Raw genomic sequence first — 16,082 nt, 5'->3', positions numbered from 1 at the left:
GAACTTGTGTGTTTTAAGTGGTGTTAGTTGCTTACAAGACCATTCTTTCTTGCATTCGTTTATTCCCACTGTTCCATTGGTGGGTAAGGGAAGGTTTTAATTTGACATCCTGGAACACAGCAGACAGGCCTGAAAACGAGGCAGAGCAAGTATGGCATGAGGAAGCCCGTGAATACCAGTGTTAAAAACGCTAAAGAAAATGGAAGATTTTGCCAAGTTGGTGAAGTGAATTGCTGGGACCAATGACTAGAAGATGTAAAATCGTACCACAGTTAGAGACTTGACTGCTTATCTTTTGCTTCTAAGGAGCCGAAATGTGGATTCTATATCTGGCCCCCAGCTTAAAGAGTGTGCATGCTTTAGTTGCACCTGATGATAGACAATATATAGGGGCTTATTCATGGCAAGGGATGTTTGTCTCAATTTTAAGACATGGACTCAGGAATCTGAAGCTTTGCAGGGAATCAGTGGGTGCAACTGAAAGGTGTGGCCATTCATGGGAGAGTGAAGCCAAACAGTCCAGTGTGATGGTCTGATCTGAGCAAGTTAATAGTATTGGTGTCTGGCTGACAAAGCTCTGGTCTGTGATTCAGAAAAAGAAACCCTTGCTTTTACAAAGCCAAAGAGTGACCATGTGGGATGTGCTAGTGCAGCTGGCACAGGCATACTCTACCTCCTGCTTGTACTGAATGCCGGAAAATCATAGTGTTCTAACTTGGCAGGCTGTCCACTCTGAACACCAGAAGAACACCAGAATAGCAAGCACAATCCTCGTCTAAGGATTCTAAGTTTCACCTGACAATAAAATACAAAAATCTGCCTCTGAAGGTACTTCTGCTCCTGAATAGGTCTCTGGTGTACCATGATATTACATATATTGGGCCCGGGGATGGAATTGTCTTGTTTTTTTGATACATCAGAACTTTAATCCTATTACTGACCTATGCTTAGCAACTGTTTCTCTTGGTAATTTCTTACACCTGTTTCCAAATGTCTTCTCCTAACAAAGAAAAACCACCACTTAAATGGAATCATTAAGGCCATTGCACTTACAGATCTCATCCCATGTCTGCAGAAGAGCAGGCTAATTGAAAAGCCAAAGCCATAAAGCATAAATGAAGCCAGGGATTTAAAATTGGAACACAGCAAAGATCAAGGATATTGATGAAATCTAGGGAGCTATCTTGACTGAGCAATTTACACAACTCTTTCCTGACTGATCCTAGTCACTGAGGCACTAATGTGGAGGGCTAGCTTTGATGAGAGAACAGGGCCATGGATATTCTTCTGAAGAGTCATTGGAGGCGATGAAGAAATAGCAGATAATAAGAAAATATGCCAGAAGGAAATCAATTCAACCCCCATGTTGGTGCTTACATGCACTCGAAACTGAGTGGTTTAGAAAATGCAGGTTTTCTGTGAGAGCCTGTGACTTGGACCAGCTCAAATGATGCTCCCACAGACTTTTTGAGAAATTTCAAGAGGTGATTTTATATTTGAAAATCCAAAACTTGCCCTTTTCTCCCCCGCAAGCTAAATGAACTGTTCTTGCATAGCATCACAGAGCCAGATACTGCTTTTACACTAATGGGAATAGGGAGCACCTCTATGATGGATTATTCCATACTTACTTAACCGTGCCCTTGACTGGACCATCTGTGGGGATGAGCATGCCATGACCTTTGGATGTAAAATCATGAGCTTCTGCTGCATAAATTAAAGGACTATGTCCATTAGCTCAAAGGCAGTAGAAGGCGCATAAATGTCTATACATAGATTAGTCACTAGAGGGGAACAAAGTCACACTTTTTCACAGGTGTAATTGAACAGAACATACCAGACTAATAATGGATGCAGTGTTTTTTTCCTTTTACCTTAATTAATCTGTTAAAACATTTTTATATTAACTTCAGATTATGTAAACTTGTTATCTGAACAAACTTGCTGTCACACAGGCTTCCCAGATAATTGGGATGCTACTGTATAATTAAAACTGTGTTGACTTTTTTTGCCACGTTCTTGAGTTAAAAGTAAACCAGCTTCCTGATCTGTTACTGACACAGAATTTTAAAATTCTCTAATTTGCTATTCACCATTTGCTGGTTTGGGTGTTTTTGTTTTTTAAACCTTGTCTAAACCTGGTAAAGAAAACAAACTGGTCAGTTTCATCTATGTTTGCAGTCAGTCCCTAGTCACACTTGGGTCTCTCGAATTATTATAGTATTAGCTTGCAAACATGTGAACCCATCCTAAGGTTCCAAGCACCTCTTGTAAAATATTCAGTGCCCTCAGATCCCACTGACTTCAGAAAACAGAGGTTATTCAGCATTCTGCAGGTTCTGGCCCACTTTCTGCCGGAGAATAGCTGAAGACAAATTTGACATATCTTTAAAACAAATATGATGAATAGGGTTGGCTTAAAATCTTTTTGTTGATGATAAATCTTAAATTGTGACCCTTAAGTGCTGACAGTATCCTTTTGTGAAAGGAATGGTGTAACTGAATTGATGTGAAGTTTCTTTACATAGCAGCTGGCATGCTGCCCTGACCGAGCACCATGGCAGAGTACATTTCAGAGGCTTAAAAGCTGTAACTGCTGGCTTGAAATATGAACATGTAGAAATTCAGATAATTTCACACCGATGTTGCAAAATTGTCATGAATATTTAGCAGCCCAGAGCTTACTCCTCCCCTTATCACAATTATGAACAAACTAATTATATTGGAACTCTTCTTGCCTTAAATTGGTCTAAGATAAAGGCCAAAACAAATAATTTAACCCAGATGTTGGAACTTTCTTTTGTAACTGATTTACCCTGCCTTGTCCTTCCTTGAAATCTGAGGGGAAAGGAGGGACAGAGACCAACTCTTATGTCCTGCCTGAAACTTGTAGCCATTTTCTTTCTCATTTGGAGGGTAGGAATTGTTACACTGGCTGTCCACTCTGCACTGTTGTTGGCAACCCTGTCTGCCGAGGCCCTGAGTGTAAACAGAATGAAGGTTCTGCAGCCACTCTTAAATGTCTGTGTCAAAGCTCTGTTTACATTTCACACAATCTTGCTGAAACAGCATTTTGCAATTTTGGTATCCAAACATCTAAATTCTCAGATTGCAAACATGCTCTAGTATGGGTACCCATAACTAGTTTAGCCAATGCATATTGTAAATATTAATCATACTATTTATGAATGGTTACACCATTAAGCTACATGTACTTTTATATTCTAAAATATCCTCCTTTTATAGAAAGGAACTAAACCAGTAATAAAATATATCATTGCCTTATTGTGGCTGATGTTTCACACTACTGTAAAAGTTTTCAACTTTGATGTCACAACACTGAACTCTTTTCAGTTTTTTGTCTCTTCATTGATTTAGCTGTGTGTGTGCATATGCAATAAAATATAGTGACATCTATACTGTAGACAGCAACTCCTGAAAGAATCTCTTGTTTTCATAACTTGCATACCACAAAGACATTGAGTTCATATAAATGAACGACATGGTTAAGTTTATTTGAAAAATCAGAATATCACTATGAAATAATTAAGTACATATAAACATTAACAGGCTTCTTTACAATGTAACAAAAAAAGATTGTTTTGTATTTGCAATAAATCACAGATATCCAAGCATAGAAAGTTCTCACAGATCTAATTAGATAATACTGCCAATTATTAAATGTGTTCAGATTAAAAGGGAGCTTTAACTCCTCGGAAACACTCACCCCATTTGCTTCAGGCCAAAAAATAGAGTAACTGGAGCAGCTGTAGTGGGATATTTTTTTTGTTGGATACAGAATTCATTTAGATTGGAAAATACCTGTAGTTAAGATGGGCTTGAGTGTGAGAAGATAGACAATATGTGAAACATCTGTTCCATTTATGTAGATCATAGAGCAAGTAAAATCTGCCTCTTCAGATAGATTCTTCCTGAAAGTTCATCAAGGAGAAAACGCTTTTCCTGCCATGTCTTTTCTTCTTACAACCTCCTCCTGTACATGTCCCTGTAGCCCTGCCGAACCTTCTACTGGATGTCCATTCCCCATCTCCTCCAAACTCTAGCTTCCTTTCTGCCAGCATTCTGTAGCCCTGCTGAGCAGAGATTATGAAATCACAAATTGATAAAGTGGAAGGACAGGAAATGATGATGCAGTATATGGACTAATTCAGAACAGCACAAGAATTTTGAACTCTACATACCCTTCCATAGCAAATGTTTGGAAATAGTGATTACAAATTATAACCTGTCCAGCAGTACAGCAAATAAATATGTCGTAGGGCTTGCTCCTGCTCTGCTATGCAGCCACAATTCCATATCTTTTCAGTTTATCACAAGTCAAGATTGAACTTTTAGTATAGATAAGATGCATGAAATCTTCTTGAAATATGAGAAACAGCCATGGTTAATGTGGATTGGTTTGATCTGTTATGGGGAATCCTTACTTTTATTGTGGAATTCTGATAAAGGGCCTGAGGAAGATAAAGCTGCTATGATGCATATATTCTCTCCCTTCCTCCAGTTGATAGTTGTGTGCAGTATTTAAACAGTCCTGTTTAGTTTGCTTGTGAGATCATATAGGCAACATCCACTGTAAGGTTGCTGTAATAATACCAGGCATGGTTTCCAGTGTCAAAACTGTAGCTAGTATGGGGGATGCAAACCCTTTCAATCTAAGATTAAGGGCAATTGTTGTGGAGAAGCCCCTTGAAAAAACCCCCCTAGGAAAACTGACTTATTGCAGTGTTTTTCAAAAAGTTAGTGTTGGGGCTGTGTAATCAAATCTTGTTTTCTCTGTTGCAGATGACTTGTTTAAGGTTCACAAACTTAAGCCAAATCTGAAGTGGCGACAGGCTTTTGACAGCTATTTAAAAACAATGCCTCCTTACTACTTATTGGTATGTATTTTTTCGTATTTCATTTGTAGAAATATTGGTGGCTGGTAACTAGACTCTTACGTCCCATTTTTCCTAAATTTTGAGCACTAACTATGAACTTTTAGTTAGTAAACCTTTTGTGTTTGTTTTGTGTATGTGTCAAGGATAGTACTTTTTTTTTTTTTTTTAATTCCCAATCTTGTTCTGTGCTACTAGCAACAGTAAACATTTTAAGATAAATTTTAAATCTCTAATGCAAAATTGTGCCAATCTGAAAATGTACTTTAGATTAAATTGCTTTGTCAAAAGTGAATTTTAGACTTTACCATTGTAGTTAAAGAGTGTGCAGATTACTGTTTTTACAGTTATTAATATGTGTGAATTCCTAGTCCTCAAGAAAGTGATACCAACAGAACTGGCCAGACCAGACAGATGAGGGTGTGCACAACATAAGCTTTTGTATGTAGCTTGGGCAATGCACCTCTATGTGGACTTGCATCATCCCGGCTATTCTAGTACTGAACCTTTTGAGTGAAAATTGCCAGTGGTGCCATATTACATGGTATGCTGGTAATGTGGCGTAAAGCCCACTGCAAGCTAGCTAGACCACCAAACTCATCACACATGTTACTTGAATAGACTTGAATTCTAGTTTTGAAAAGCAAAAAGCTAAAGCACTAAACCAAGTGCCCTAGTTTCCTATACTTTATTTTTTAAAACTTTTTTTTTTTTTTTAAGATTTATTCTCTTAATGTTGTGTATTTTGTTTTCCTTATAGCCATTAAAGAAAGCCCTAAGGATGATGGGAGCTCCAAATCTGATATCAGATAATTTAGATTGTGGACTTAGTTACAGTGTTATCTCTTACCTTAAAAAACTCAGCCAACAGGTAGTATTGATAAAACCTTTGCAATTAGAAGTGCACTGATTATTATTTAGTTTGTGGTCAGATTATAAATAAATTAATCTCTATGGGGTTTTCCGGTGTTGTATCATACTTTCTCTATAGCTATATGGATGAACCCCTGAACCATTTTGGAGCCAGTCACTATGATTTCTATATGTAGTAGAGTGGGATGGGAAGGAGAGGTTTTTGTTTTGTTTTTTCCAGCTACCTTTTAAAGCACCTGTTTGATTTCTACTTTAAAGACTGTTGCCAACTAGACTTGGTATTTCTACTACTAATATTCACTCTGGCTAAAATAAGTTGTTCGTTCTTAGCCACTTTAAACGGTGCCTCCATTGGAGACTTAGGCACTAAGTGTCTATTCTGGATGTGCATTACTAAAATGTTTAAAGTTTGGCCATACGGAATAGCACTCTTGTCTGAAAGTTGATATTAAAAGAAGAATTTTACATGAGGCAGGGTCATCTGGCTTTACCCCCATTCAGCCCCTTTCCCATCGTGTGTGTGTGTGTGTGTGTGTGTGTGTGTGTGTGTGTGTGTGAGAGAGGGAACTCTAAGCAAAGCAAATCTGTATCTTCAGTTCTTTCTTGAAAGGTCAGCATGGAGAAAACACTTTCCCTGTGATGTCTTGCTCTCCAGTCCCCTTCTCTGAGATGCCCTTTATCTTCCCATTGTCCAATAGAGTGAGCTGTTACTCAACATCTTTTGGTATTATTCTAATAGTATCAGATTATTTAGCAATAGGTAATTTAAAAACCTATGGTCAGTGTTGGGGAAGTAATGCAGTTTTAAATATAACAAAAACCCCTCCACCTCAAAAAACGAACAGTTTCAAGCAGGCTTCTCGCATGTATTTACATCTAGTGAATGTTCAATCATCTGGTGGATTTTTTATGAGTGTTTGTACAAATTCTTATTATGTACTTGGTATATAGGATCAGAATGGCTTGAGGATATTATTGTAATGTTCACAGAAATCACAACAGATGACTCAGATAAAAACGTGCCTTATATTGACATTGGAATAAAGGCAGCTAATGTCTGAAATTCTGTGTACTTGCTTTGCCCTTTAAAATTAGGGAAGAACTCTTAATGAATTATGATTTTTTTCAGTCCCGTTGTCCCTGTATAGTGAACTTTACTTAAAATAACCCCAAAGCAACCCCAAAAGTCTGAAACCATATAGTTTTTGAGGTGGGATAATTCTGCTATCTTAAATACTAGTATCACAATGTGTTCTGACTTCAACTCAGATTTTTCCCTTAAAGAAAAATGCCTCAGTTATTTCCTTCCTTTTTATTGCTGCTGGACTTTCAGCAAAACTAGTAGTGTTTGTAACCCCTCTAATTCCATAGTACTAGCTAAAAGCAGAAATTTTCTGTGTTGGCATAGTGGGGCATGGTTGCCTAGAAACTGACTCTCCATGGACAAGTAATTCTCAATTCCTCAAGCAGTTGGGAGTCAAACTATAACTCTGATCTCTTAAAGTAATTGAGAATTTTATACTTATACTTATTGATTGTTTCTCTAACACCATGCATTTCCGTTTTAGACAAAAATTGAGTCGGAGAGGATAATAGGTTCGGTGGGTAAGAAAGTTCCACAAGAGACTGGAATTAAAGTGAAAAATCACTCTAGTGGCCTCTCCCTGGTTCATAGCAGGGATTTTAAGCAGCTGCTACAAGGGATCACTGGTGACTCTCCATTGAGACTGGCTGAAATGAATGTTAAAGAATTTGCTGGCTTCCATATAGGACTCTTAAACAAGGTAAACGTTATACTGTGGGTGTGCATGTCAATTGTCTCCTTGTACTTGTCTCTCACATAAAGTAATTGCTCTTAAAAACTTCTGTGTATAGTAAAAGGAATTAAGAAGTTACTGATATCACAGTTTAGGCATACATGTGGATAGAAAAAGAGATAATGTTTTTCTGCAGATGCTTTGTGGGTCTGTTTTGAAAGTATAAATGAACAAACACTAATCATCTTAAAGTGACAGTCTTTGCAGAAAGATACATCTGGTGGTTCCGGAGTTTTCATGGTGGTTAGTTCAGTGGAGCTGAGAGCACTAGCACTGAAATGTGTCCTATAGAGATCAGTAAAGCGAGCAGCGTATGAGAGTACATTCTGTCCATCTGTGGAGAAGTCATGCTTCATAATAATTTTTAAACATAGTTAAAATCCTCCACTGTACATTATCTCTGTAGATGAAAATGGTTGGCTTAATTGAAATGTATATGCTTTGTTTAAAACTAGGATTTGAAGCCACAGGCATTCAGAAATGCTTATGATATTCCTCGTCGCAGTCTTTTAGATCAGCTAACTAGAATGAGAACCAATCTGCTGAAAACACACAAGCTTATCCTTGGACAGGATGAAGGTAAATAGTTACATTTCTTTTGCTAACAGTGAACAGTTACACTGGGGTTATGCTGAAGTGAGTCGTGCTCCAGACGTGTCTGTCTGTGCATGCTATGCTGAGCCACTTGGATGCTATTCCGAACACCCTTCGTCTTGCTGGGGAGTGGATTTCAAAGGGACACTTCAGCTTTTGCCCTGGAGGAGAATTCAGTGCTTGCTTTAAATTTTAAACACAATCTTCAAGGAGAGCTCTGTGGCAAAAAAGTGTTTTGGGTTTTTTTGGGGTTTTTTTTGTGTGCCAGTGCCTGAGGCTGGGATGGGCATGCTACTTCCAATTTGCCTACCGCAGCCCTCCTTAAAGCTGGTGCTCGGGCACTTCACAGTGGGGGCTGGAAAGGATGACGTTGGGATAAAAGTTATTTGAATTGTTTCTCTTCATCCCTTCTGTCCAAATCAAGTAATAAATGTAGCTCTTTGACAGCCATATCATTCCTAGTGCTCCATATCAATCATCAGCCCCGTAGTGGCCCATAAGAATACATAAGGGTTAACGCTAGCAATTTAAAATGTGTATGTTCTTTACATCATCTTGGTTTTAAAATAGACTAAGTAATGCTATGCTGTTCCACTGCAGACTGCCTTCACAGCGTTCCTGTTGCTCAAATGGGAAATTACCAGGAATACCTGAAGATGATGCCTTCTCCCCTTCGGGAGATTGATCCAGACCAACCGAAAAGGCTTCATACATTTGGCAATCCTTTCAAACAGGATAAGAAGGTAGGGAGGACCAACATTCCTGCTTTATTTGTAGCTATTTTTCATCAGTACATGATATGGCAGGCTCCATAACATTTTCAGACAGTTAAGTGGAGAGTGGAGTTATTTCTCCAACTTCAGAACCATTCTCATTCTCTAAGTACATTGTCTAAGAGAATTAGATACAAAGGCTCATGTTGCTTTTGTTGTAAGTGCTTTCCATTCTAAGCTGGTGTGCATTTGAAATACTGCACCTTATATTAGACATGTCGGCATTGTGTTTTCAGATGGCTACAAAGAGTACTAAAAGCCAGCTGAGTTGAGAAGCCTTACTCAAGTTATATCAGTGGAAAATCTCTGTTTCAATTAGAACTTTCTGGTCTCTTTTCAGGGTATGATGATTGATGAAGCAGATGAATTTGTTGCTGGGCCTCAGAACAAAATTAAGCGTCCAGGAGACCCCAACACTCCAGCATCACTAAAGAGAAGACGCAGTATGTCGCCACTGTTGAGAAGACCACAGTCACCACCTGTTATAACTAATCATGTTGGCGGGAAAGGATCACCCTCTGCTTCAGGATCACCGTCTTATCCTAATCTCAGAGCCATCCCAGGTTACAAAGGTATGCTGAACTGCAGTTCAGAACCCTGCTGGGTTACAGATGAAAGTACCAGTGCAAGAAACCATTGGCTACCTAAATGAGTTTGTAAAAGGGGGAGAAGGGTTATGTCATCGTTTTACAAGTGTTTTAACTAATTTCAGTGAGAAGATTTTAGTTTCTCCTCTGTTGGTGTAAACAAGTGGGCTGTCATTTAGAGCGGGTCAAAATCTTTTTGTTAAAGCAGTTTTGATGAAAAATAGTTTTTAATGAAAAACAAATTTTTGGTGCAGAAAAATTTCTAATGGAAAATCAATCAACCTTTTTTCAGTTAAATTTGTGGTTTAACTTTTTCATTTGGAAAAACAAAACAAAATTCATAGGAAACTTGAATGAAAACTAAACAAATGAAAATGAGCATTAATTTCCTAATGAAATGATATTTTTCTTCCAGCTTTATTGTTTCCGCTGAGCATGCTGAGACAGAAGAAAACTGCTTGCTGTCTTTCTAAAAGACATGCTCTAGTTTAGCCAGAAGTTATGCACTTGATACAGGAATTACTGGGTGAAATTATATGGCCTATGTTTTATAGGAGGGTAGACTAGTTTATAGTAGTCCCTTCTGGCCTTAAAATGTATGAATGTTGGTGACATTCCAAGTATACTTAGATTGGGGAACCTCAGAATGGCCAGGTCTGTTCTTTTGACATCAGATGGCTACTAATATGTTTGTTCGGTGTTCCTTTTTTCCGGACATCTAAGATCTGAAGATAAAGTACAATTTAAAGTTTGATACCTTTGTAATGGTCCTAAGATGCTATTCTGATGTATTTGCTTGCAGATCATTACTCTGTAGAGAAGATTTATTCTGAGGAATTGATTTGAGGAAAGACTAAAATTATATGTGCATGCTTGGCTAAGTGACTCTTAAAGGGAAGGAAGGACAAATCACCAAGGAGAGTGTAAACAGCAAATAGGGGAAGGAATACTTTTATGGAGATAAAATTGGGAAATTTAGGGTGAAGTATTTATTTATTATGGCATCTAAGAGCCCCATGGTGCTAGATGAGGGGTGGGCAAACTTTTTGGCCTGAGGGCCACATCTGGGTATAACAATTGTATGGCAGGCCATGAATACTCACAAAATTGAGGGTTGGAGTGTGGGCGGGATGGAGGCTCTGCCTGGGAATGCAGGCCAGAAATGAGGAGTTCAAGCTGTGGGAGGGGGCTCTGGGCTGGGCTGCGGGGTGGGGTGAGGGCTCTGGCTTGCGGGATGGGCTGTGGGTGAGGCTGGAGATACGAGGAGTTTGGAGTGTAGGAGAGTGCTCTGGGTTGGGACTGAGGTGTTCAGAGGGCAGGAAGGGGATCAGGGCTGGGGCAGGGGGTTGGGGGCGTGCAAGGGGCTCAGGCTCCCGGCAGCACTTGCCTCAAGCAGCTCCCAGAAGCAGCAACATGTGTTCTCTCCTTCTTTCCCCCCGCCTCCTATGCGGAGGCATGACTAGGTGGCTCTCTGTGCTGCCCCATTTGCAGGTGCCACCCCCAAATCTCCCAGAAGCAGTGGCATGCCCCCCTACAGCTCCTACGTGGAGGTGCAGCGCCAGCCGTGCAGCTCTGCGCGCTGCCCCGTACGCAGGTGCCACCCCTGTAGCTTCCATTGGCCACGGATCCCAGCCAATAGAAACTGTGGGGGGCAGCGCTTCGGGCGGGGGCAATGTGCGGAGAACCCCCTGGCTGCCCCTACCCTTAGGAGCTGGAAGGGGGACATGCCACTGCTTCCGGGAGCCACACGGCAAGCCCCCAACCCCGCTCCCTGGCTGGAGCACCAGAGCAGGACAAACCCCTGACTCCGCTCCCCAGCTGGAGCTCGAGGGCCGGATTAAAAGGCCTGACAGGCTGGACACGGCCTGTGGGCTGTAGTTTGCCCACCCCTGTGCTAGATGCTGTACAAACACAGAACCAAAAATGGTCCCTGCCCCAAAGAGCTTACAGTCTTGAAGGAGTGGCGGAGGCACTTCTTGAAAGCAAGAAATGGAGAGATTATTTTCTCTCTATTTGGCACTGGTACAACCATTGCTGGAATATTGTGTCCAATTCTGGTGCCCACAATTCAAGGAAGATGTTGATAAACTGGAGAGGGTTCAGAGAAGAGCCATGAGAGTGATTAAAGGATGAGAAAACCTGCCTTTAGATTGACTCAAAGAGTTCAGTCTATTTTGCTTAACCCCATTAAGGGGTTACTTGATTTCATTCTGTATTGATGGGCACTTCAGTCTGGCAGAGAAAGGTCTAACACAATCCAGTCGCTGGAAGTTGAAGCTAGACAAATTCAGACTGGAAATGAGATGTACATTTTTCATGGTAAGAGTAATTAACCATTTATCAAAGGTCATCATGGATTCTCCATCACTGACCATTTTTAAATCAAGATTGGATGTTTTTCCAAGAGATCAGCTATAGGAAATATTTTGAGGAAGTTCTCTTGTCTGTATTATACAGGAGGTCAGACTAGATCACCATTTCTCAAATGTGGCCGCATGTGCCACCATGGGCTTTTCCTGTGGCTACAGTCTTCTGAGGGGTAGGGGAGGGTGGCATAAAGCAACATCCTTCCCCTGGGGCTGCCAGGAAGGGTTGGGCCCTGCCTCCCTCTGGAGCAACAAATGCCAGAGAAGCAGGCAGCTGGTGTGAGTTCCCCATTGCCCCTGGCCCCTGCTGCCTTCCCTTCCAAGGCTTAATTTGTCCTCTGGTTTGCCAGGGCTGAGTAAGTCTGCTGTGAAAAGTGATATTTGTATGTTTGTTAATATCACTTTTCACTATCTCCCAGCTAGCTAACAAGTTCCCTGCTGTGAAAAGTGATATTAACAAACATACAAATAAAACTTTTCACAGAAGCAGACATACAAGCTAGGAAGTCCCAAAAAAAAAAAAAAGTGTGGGGGCGGGAAGAAACTACAAAAAAAGACAACATATAAAGCACCTTACTTGTTTCTATTCAGTTTAGGTCCAGTAAAGAATAGACAACTGTACATTATTATTGAGTCTGCAAAAAAAAATCTCTACATAAATAAATTACTATGATTTGGATATGTATATGTGCATATTTATTTGTTTTTCCCAAAGTTAAATTAAGTATTTTAGAAAAAATTGTCATAGCGGCCACCAGCAAGAGTTGGTGACCACATTCTGAGGCCACCAAAAACTTTGTTGAGAACCCCTGGACTAGATGATCACATGGCCTTCTGGCCTTGGAATCTCTGAACCCATGAGATGAGTAAAATGGTAGAATAGTCTCCCAAGGGGAGTGCTGGAAATTCCATCACTTCAGAGCAGTGGTCCCCAAGCATTTTCCCTTCCTCCTCCCACCCCTGTCCACATGCCTCCATCTCCTCCTTGTGCCCCCAGCCGCAGCTGGGAGTGGATCTGGGGCCAGAACAAAGCTGGTGGGGCTGGGTGGTGCTCCCTCCCCGCCCCTGTGGGGGCTGGCTGGGGCCGCACCATGCCCCCCCCAATGTTCCTCTGCCTCCCCTCCCCCTCCCCCCCCGGGGACCGCTTCCCACAGTTTGGGAACCACTGCTTTCAAGTTAGGGCTTGTCTACCCAGCTACTTACGGGAGTACATCAAAGTGCACTACAGAACTTTTACTGAATAAGTCACAGGGTCCACGCAGCTGGCCAGCGTGCTGTACATTCACACCCTGTTTTCCTCACCCTAACTAGCCATGTGGACAAACTCCTAGACTTTTAAAGGACAGTGCTGCACTGTGAAGGAAATAAGACTAGATGACCAAAGAGATCCTTTCCATTCTTGTTTTAAATGCTAATTATGAACTGATTATGATGCATAATTTAACTTACAGATGCCAACAGCAGTGTAGTTCAAGATGCTAATGGAGGGAAGAAGGCTGAAAATTGTCAGTCGCTAGACAAACAAATTGACGGATTGTCTACACAAATGGTTCCATCAATCCCTGCTGCTATGGTAGATGATCTGCTACCGAATGACTTGGACTCTTTGCCTGATGAATTCAATTGCTTAAGTGAAGATGGACTGGATCATAAATCTGCCACCAATGCACTTGTTAGAGGACCTCTAAATTACAGCATGCCTGTTGATGACCAAAAAATGGTAGTGGAGTCCACTTCTGGGACTGTGCCAAACTCATTGCAAATAACACATACTATGTTGGAAGGAAACAATGCTGATATCAAAATAAAAGTGATGAAGGAGGTTCGCAAGCCTGGAAGAAGTAAGTTTCAAATGTCTATCTTGGTATGGCCTACTTAAAAAATAGAATTCATTACTTTAGAGTACATACAGTTTTATACCCTTAGATTTGGAATTGTTGCATATACAGTGATTTTTGGGGCGCGGGGGGTTCTTGGACTCTTGAATAAATGAATTGGGGCGTAAGGGTGGTAATGGTGGAGAAAACACTTCCTAACATTGTTGGACGTTGAATGGAATTTAATGAGAGCAGAACACTTAAGGTGCAGCACCTTTAAAGCACGCTATTTTATCTAGCACTAATTATGTTTTTGAAACTACGTAATTCCACATCTAAGACATACTTCAAGAAAAACGGACTGAGTTATTTGAACATATGAAGTCTGACATTTCGTTGTGCTGTGCTACACTTGTGTATGCACGATGCACTTTTGCTGCAATATGTCCCATATCCTTCAATCTTCTGTCCCGAAGGGGAAGGCATATGTAACTAGCACGTTTTGGAATGTTCCATAATTGGAACCTTACAGTTGATGGTGAAGTAAAATGCACTTTTTAAAAAAAAAAAAAAAAAAACACAAAAAAAAAATCCCATGAAAAGACTTTAAGATCATTAATGGAGTACATGGATAGACTTAAAAAGAAGTGATTTGAGTCTTACAAATCTACTAGGACCTGAGTTCATAGTTCTGCTTCCATGAAAAATTTAGTGCTATCCCCAACACCAAAATCCTATGGGGAAAAGCAGCTCTCTCTCCTCTTTTGATGATTGTGGTTATGCCATCCTTGCAGGACAAAAACAGCTCCAGAGCTTACGTCTTGGAGGTAAAAACACTTGAATAGTATATTTGAAGTTAACAGCAGAACTTCACTGATCTGCATATCTTATGATTCATACACACTCGTACTCTTCCCACTTTTCAAAGATTGAATAGCACCATGCTGCTGTAGTTGACTAAAAATGAATTACTTCTCCAAATGATGTGACAGAATCTTTTACTAATATGTTGTGAATTATGATAAATACAGTAATTTAAAATAACAGCGGACTCTTTAATGCAGTCTTCTTGGGTTCTGGTAATTGTTTGCTTACTAATTCCTCAAACTGAGGATTTTTCAATGGGTTTTTTTGTCACTTATGCAAATTGAGGTTTCTGCAACACAAAAAGTTTCACACACTTATTCTGTTAATGATGTAAGATCTTAAAGCAACCTTTTGTTTTTAAAAGCATTTCAGTCCATCTTTAACATATAAAATAAGTTGAACCTGAGTAGTTGAGTCGGGTTTTCTTTGCTTCCTGTTTGGTAGAGGATGCCAGTCTAATCATACTGTTATCAAATCTACACTCGGTAAATGGTGATTTAGATTAAAATCATATATTAATATATGATGAATCTCCTGCCAAAGCTTCTTACTTTAGAGTTCATGAAGTACTCATGAAAGTGAAAAGACCAGTAGCAATGGCTTAACCAATCATAGGTCAGGTTGGTGGGCTGTAGAAGTCTGTTTACTTGCGACTCTGCCAATGCACCTTGGTCCCAACTTGTAATTCCTCTGCTGTTCTAGATCTGGAACTATTAATCGTGCCAAAATATGTAGCTTTGTAATATGACGAAATAGTAGGGAAGATGCCTTTGGTTTCACTTCTGATCTAATCTAATTGCTACGCAGTTCTGCCATGTGATCTTAATGCAATGGCTAAAATAGCTTTCATAAATTTTGGTTACGTGGCAAATGCTTCATAAATGGAGAACCTTCTGAAGGAAGAATCTTAACTTGCCTGCACAAGTCTAATCTTAAACATGCTCCCAGAGATGGTCTTTCCAATTTAGCGTTGAGGCTCATTGGCAGTTTGGCATATGTGCACAGTTTGTGGTGTATAAAGTGAGAACAGGCCAGTTTACTGCAGGAACCTACTTTTTCCAGTGACAGCCAGTGGAAGTCAGCTTCTCAGGTGCAGCACTTGAAGTCAACCAGTACTTCAGTAGCTTTTAAATTTTTGCTATCAAACACTTTCTGCACACAAAATAATGTTCTGTCTTTAGTCTTGCATATATTTTCAGACATAGCAGAAGTGCGAAATTATGAGTCTCATTTCTTCTCTTGGATGATCTTTATTGAAGCCACATTTGAAAGATTAGTTTCTTAAATCTGCACTCTTGACTGACACAACTGTTTTGGATTATTTTAGATTATGAAAAAATCTTCACTCTTCTTGAGGAAGTGCAAGGACCTATGGAAATTCAGAAATATTTCATTGAATTTGCTATCAAGGAAGCAGCAAGGTTTGTATAGAGACTGCAAATGAATATAAAACCCAGATTATTTTTTTTTATTGAATATGGCAGTAAAATCAA

The 16,082-nt window shown here is 40.1% G+C and overlaps 1 protein-coding gene across 10 annotated transcripts in view; it reads left to right on the top strand.

Moving 5' to 3' along the window:
- LOC119861147 (integrator complex subunit 6-like) overlaps window positions 1-16,082 on the top strand; it is a 52,923-nt gene that overhangs the window by 35,436 nt on the left and 1,405 nt on the right. For 5 of the 10 annotated variants that reach the window (XR_006274040.1, XR_006274041.1, XR_006274045.1 and 2 more), the window contains 8 exons: window positions 4,804-4,898; window positions 5,656-5,766; window positions 7,337-7,552; window positions 8,041-8,164; window positions 8,780-8,922; window positions 9,293-9,524; window positions 13,357-13,746; window positions 15,917-16,010. Coding sequence is in view for 1 of the 10 variants with exons in the window: in XM_043491839.1 (XP_043347774.1) it covers window positions 4,804-4,898; window positions 5,656-5,766; window positions 7,337-7,552; window positions 8,041-8,164; window positions 8,780-8,922; window positions 9,293-9,524; window positions 13,357-13,746; window positions 15,917-16,010 (1,405 nt within the window). In the remaining 9 variants the exon portion in view is untranslated. Of the gene's footprint in view, window positions 1-4,803; window positions 4,899-5,655; window positions 5,767-7,336; window positions 7,553-8,040; window positions 8,165-8,779; window positions 8,923-9,292; window positions 9,525-13,356; window positions 13,747-14,396; window positions 14,550-15,916; window positions 16,015-16,082 lie in introns of those variants that run through there. The other 5 variants (XM_038415786.2, XM_038415785.2, XR_006274043.1 and 2 more) reach the window with 4 other exon arrangements.

This window comes from Dermochelys coriacea, chromosome 9 (assembly GCF_009764565.3).
Source record: "Dermochelys coriacea isolate rDerCor1 chromosome 9, rDerCor1.pri.v4, whole genome shotgun sequence".
In the NCBI taxonomy this organism is placed as follows: Eukaryota; Metazoa; Chordata; order Testudines; family Dermochelyidae; genus Dermochelys; species Dermochelys coriacea.
The sequence above is the reverse complement of the archived record's forward strand: the minus strand, read 5'-3'. Positions and strand labels throughout refer to the sequence as shown.